This window comes from Crocodylus porosus, unplaced genomic scaffold, assembly GCF_001723895.1.
Source record: "Crocodylus porosus isolate Cpor-Errol unplaced genomic scaffold, CroPor_comp1, whole genome shotgun sequence".
Taxonomy (NCBI): Eukaryota; Metazoa; Chordata; order Crocodylia; family Crocodylidae; genus Crocodylus; species Crocodylus porosus.
This window is the reverse complement of record NW_017728886.1, coordinates 220,023,431-220,028,075: the sequence shown is the minus strand read 5'-3', so window position 1 is coordinate 220,028,075 and position 4,645 is coordinate 220,023,431. Positions and strand designations below refer to the sequence as shown.

Below are 4,645 nucleotides of genomic sequence, written 5' to 3'. Positions count from 1 at the left end.
CCCTTCCCGCGGACGGTGCAATGTCAGCCTTAACCCCCCCCGCAAGGTGCCCCCAGCCCGGCGCGAGGGCGGCCTGCTCCTGCCCCCCCGGGCGGCTCGAGCCCCTTATGGCGTGTGAGGAAAAACAGTGTCTGCAGGGCAGTGGCGCGCCTCACCGCCCCCGCCGCACGCTGCCCGGCGCCAGCGGCGCTCATAGGCGCACATCCCAGCGCCGTCGCCTCTTGTGCAACGCGGGTTTAAAGAAAAGGGCGCGCACGTGCTCCTCCGAGCCAGGCGCCTTGACAGCCTCTTACATCACTGCCAGCCAATGGCCGCGCTCTCGGCGTGTTTATACCTGCGCGGCCGAGCCCCCGGCCCGTGCCCGCCCTGACCCGGAGGGTCGGGCGGGAGACCTCGAGGCGGGACTGGCTGCTGGTCTCCTGTCCTACCCCGGCGCCGGCCAGGGCGCTTCTCTGGGCTGGGGGACTCACACCTCAAGGTCACTTCCGGCCCCTTGTCACCTTAGTAGGTGGCCATAGAGGACGGTCGGTTGTCCTCTACTGGCATGAAACTGGACACTTTTATGTCCTCTCTTCAAGAGAAAAAGAAAGGCCATAAGGGCGTTTCCTATCAATAGAGGACAGAGGATAACCAGACTGTCCTCTATGATGGCCACCCTATTCCTCAGTCCCACATTTTGTGGGAGTAACTGAGAGAAATGCTCATAGAGAAGCAGGGCTGGAAGGGACCTCCCAAGGTCATCGAATCCAAGGGGTGTTTTCTTTGTAAAATAAACCCAACCTTCAGTGGTCAGGGTAAAACCCAACTTCAAAAAAAATCCCAAATGAATACTGTGTAATTTTGCCAGAAACTGGAGGCGGCCTGAAACCATAGCTCCAACTTTCCCTAGTCACAGTGGGGAGCTAACTTTGCCTAAAGCTGACCCTTCAAATGTCACACCCTTGCTATTTAACTGCAGAAACATCCAACTAACGTGCAGTCCCCAACCTGCCTCCCATACTTTCTTGGAGGGCAGCAGCACCCAGTGTCTCCTCCCATTCAGCCCCCCCCCCATACACATTGGCAAACACAGACATATGTTTTTAGCACACAGCTATGTACCACATTATAAAGGTATTAGTTTATGCCTTATGAGGCTGCATCACCAGGTGTTCAAGCATAAAACATTTTGGAACATATTAAAAACTATAACAAAGTGTTTATAATTATGGTAATTTTCATGGCTCTGTAGAGCTGGAAGACAATATAGGACCCTGTGCATGGTCATAGTTGGTGTATGTTAGTGCAATCTGAGTCATGCAGTCTATGGTAGCCTGAGGTAAAGGGGGTTAAGTAGCTGTAAAGAGAAGAAGAAAGACAGGAGAAGAGATTTAGAGAAGAAAAGAACTATAATGAGAAGAGAAAAACAAAACCCTGCAATGGTAAATATATTTTTACAGGTATATAAGATTTTAGGACATTGTTAAGACCATATCTTTGGTATGCAATGCACACTTGCTGGGGTGGAGAATATTCAAAGGCACTGTCACTGTTAAGTCCATGGCATGTGTATTGGGGGGGTTGATTCTGCCCCTTCAGTCTTGCTTCTGGCAGGTGATTTCAGCCAAATGTCTTCATACTGGTGATGGCCCATGACATCCTCAGCATAGATGTCCCTTGATCATTGGATGGTATTGGATACAATGAGATGCCTCATTAGTTTAAAGTAGCAGCAGGGTACTCTGCAGACTCACAGGACACTTTCTGCAGACACAGGACACGCACAGGATACTTTCATTCAGGACACTTTCACCTCAAGGTTCCAAGCTTGAGGTATCCCAACAATTAGCACTTGTACTATCGTGGTACCTGTTCTCAAATGGGATGGTCATGTCAATCATCAGGATCTCTTTGTTGCCCATGTCCGTTAACAATGTCTGGATGCAGCTGGCTGTTGCAGTCTTGAACTGCGTGATTCACAGCTACTGCCCTGACTAATGCCCAGATGGACTTTACCGTTAGTCCTATATGGTGTTGTGGAGGAGTTACCAGGTCTTGCATGGGGCTTGCAGCAACACAGGACATAGGACAGGGTCTCGCTCTTATAGCTGTACCACCAGCATCTCTCATCTCCGTGGACTTAATGGATGGTATCACTGAGTGGAAGACAGTTGATATAATGGATGAAGCATCAGTCTGCGAAGCGCATGAAGTTCTCTTGGGGCATGAAGTAGTTGCTGGTGTCCCACTTTGAGGTGATCTTGAAGATTTTGCTGTGGTTGGGTTTTGCCTTCAGGTCCCCAGTGTATTTGGCCTGCAGGGCATCCTGTCCCTGACTCGGGAGCTGACGGTGACCTCTACAGATTATAGAAGTTTTGATTTGGAACCTTGCAGAAGATGAAAGTTATGGAACTAGTGTGCATCTTAGGCACTTCCCAAGAGAACAGGGAAGCAGGCTGAGGAAGAAACTAATTAAGACCACAGGCAAAAGCAGCTCAGAGTGCTATTAAGGATGGAATTGCTGGGAAACTTAATCTTGGGGCCCATGGACTTGGGAACAGGAAGATCTTGAGTCCTCCTATTCAAGGGCCTTATTACACCTGCAGAGGATTTAGAATTGGAAAGAGCATTTTTAGATTGGAAAGAGTATTTTTAGATTGGAAAGAGCATTTTAACATCTCACTGGCCTACTAGAACATGCTATCGTATTGTGACTTACTATAATACTAGCCCCAAAAATGCAGAACTCAAATCAACATGATTTTCTGTCATTTTGGGGGGTCATATGACACTTATCTAAAATCCAGATAAGAGGTAAAATGCTCCAGCAACAGATGAATGAGCTAAAGCAGGAGTGCCAAACATGATCCACAGTCACCCCATGCAGCTGTGTCTTAGCAGAATCTCAGTGTGACTTCGGACCATCCCAACATAATCTTTGTTGCTTGCCAGGTCCAAGAAAAGTGTCAGGAAAGTATATGTACCTGTACATGGCCTTCATTGACCTCACTGAAGCCTTTCATTTCATCAGTTGCAAAGCCTTGTAGAAAGTACTGGGCAGATTTGGTGGTTTGAAAAGTACATCAGGGTCCTGAGACTTTTCCAACACCAGATGACTGTGACCAGTGTTTGTAGTAGATTGAAGACATCCATTTGTCATCCAAACAGGAGTCACACAAGGATGCATCATTGTTCCAACTCTGTTCTCCATTCTTTTTGGCAGTCATCCTGCTTCCCATTAAGGACCACTTTCCTTTCTGGAATTGTCATTGAACACTGAACAGTGGAGGGTCCTTCAATCTGGGAAATTTTCACTTGAAGACAAAAGTACTCAAAACAACCATCCTTGACTTTCACTACAGTGATGACTGTGCCATCTTTGCACACACTGAGGAAAACCTCCAGACTGATCTGGATCTTTTTGGAGAAGCCTATCGAACTTTGGGACTCTCTCAACATTGAGAAGATTGAAGTGCTCTATCAGCCTGCCCTGGGCCATGAGTGTGATCCCCCTCCCAAAATTACCATCAAGGGAAGGTTGTCCCTTTCCTTAGTAGGCACCTGCCACGGAGAGTAACATTGATGGGGAGATCCTGCACAGGATCCAGTGTGCAAGTGCCTCCTTTGGGGAATTACTTCAGCATGTCTTTATTCAGCACAATCTCCAGAAAGACATTAAGATCCAGGTCTACGATGCAGTTAGCATCCCCATCTTCCTCTATGGATGTGAAATGTTGGTGACCTACTGTTGTCATCTCAAGAGCCTGGAGAGGTATCACCAATGATGCTTCCAGAAAATGATCTCTAGGAAATGGAAAGATTGCTGCACAGATGCTAGCATCCTTGCTGAAGCCAGTGTTACCACAGTATTGAGCTGGTGATCCTCAAGCACCAACTTTACTGGACTGGACATTGTGTATGGATGCCTGACTCTATATTCCCAAAACAGATACTCTACTTTCATCTCTTAGTAACAGCCTGAAATCTCAGGCCAGAGGAAATGCTACACGGACACATTGAAGGCATACTTCAAGAAAACGGATGCTGATATCAAGAGTTGGGAGAACCTGGCTGCCAATGGTCTGCAGTAGCACATTGATCACAACCCCAACCAAGCAACAGTCCATTTTGAGGTAAAGTGTCTTGCCCTTGAAGAAGAGAAGGGAGAAAAGAGGAAGAAAAAGAGAGGAATCCTAGCCTGCAGACTATTTTCCCCCTGCAAAAGGACCTGTAACTTCTGCAGACTAGTCTATGTTTCAAGGACTATACTCTTAAGTTACCTCAAGACCCAATGATGAGCTGTCATAGAGATCATCCTTGAATTGAGGGATTGCTGCTGACAATGGAGCTGTGACATTTGATCTTCAGGGATCCCAGAAAGACTGGGGATTTGGGGGTGAAGTGAGGGGGATAGGGCCTGCCACTGAACTGTTTTCCTGGAAGTCAGTATCTGTGTGGTTCAGTAAACAAAAACACTGTTTGAGTAATACAACTCAGAATCTTCTTCCTCCAATAGGGAAGATGGAGAATTTGGAAAGTTTCAGTAGTTCACATTCTCAGTCTGCCAGACCTCAAATGCTACTCTGATATCTAGGCTACTTACCTGCCCAGGGTTCATTCGCAGCTAGTTTCCCCAGTTCTCGACTGCACACCTGTATACTAGTGG

At 47.3% G+C, this 4,645-nt stretch overlaps 1 protein-coding gene across 1 annotated transcript in view; it reads right to left on the bottom strand.

The window, feature by feature from the left end:
- The window catches only part of ZBTB10 (zinc finger and BTB domain containing 10), a 46,391-nt gene extending 44,490 nt beyond the window's left edge, over window positions 1-1,901 (bottom strand). Inside the window, exon 1 of the mRNA XM_019544284.1 lies at window positions 1,849-1,901. Within this exon, the coding sequence (XP_019399829.1) occupies window positions 1,849-1,901 (53 nt within the window). The remainder of the gene's footprint in view (window positions 1-1,848) is intronic.
- Between the last annotated feature and the right edge of the window lie 2,744 nt (window positions 1,902-4,645).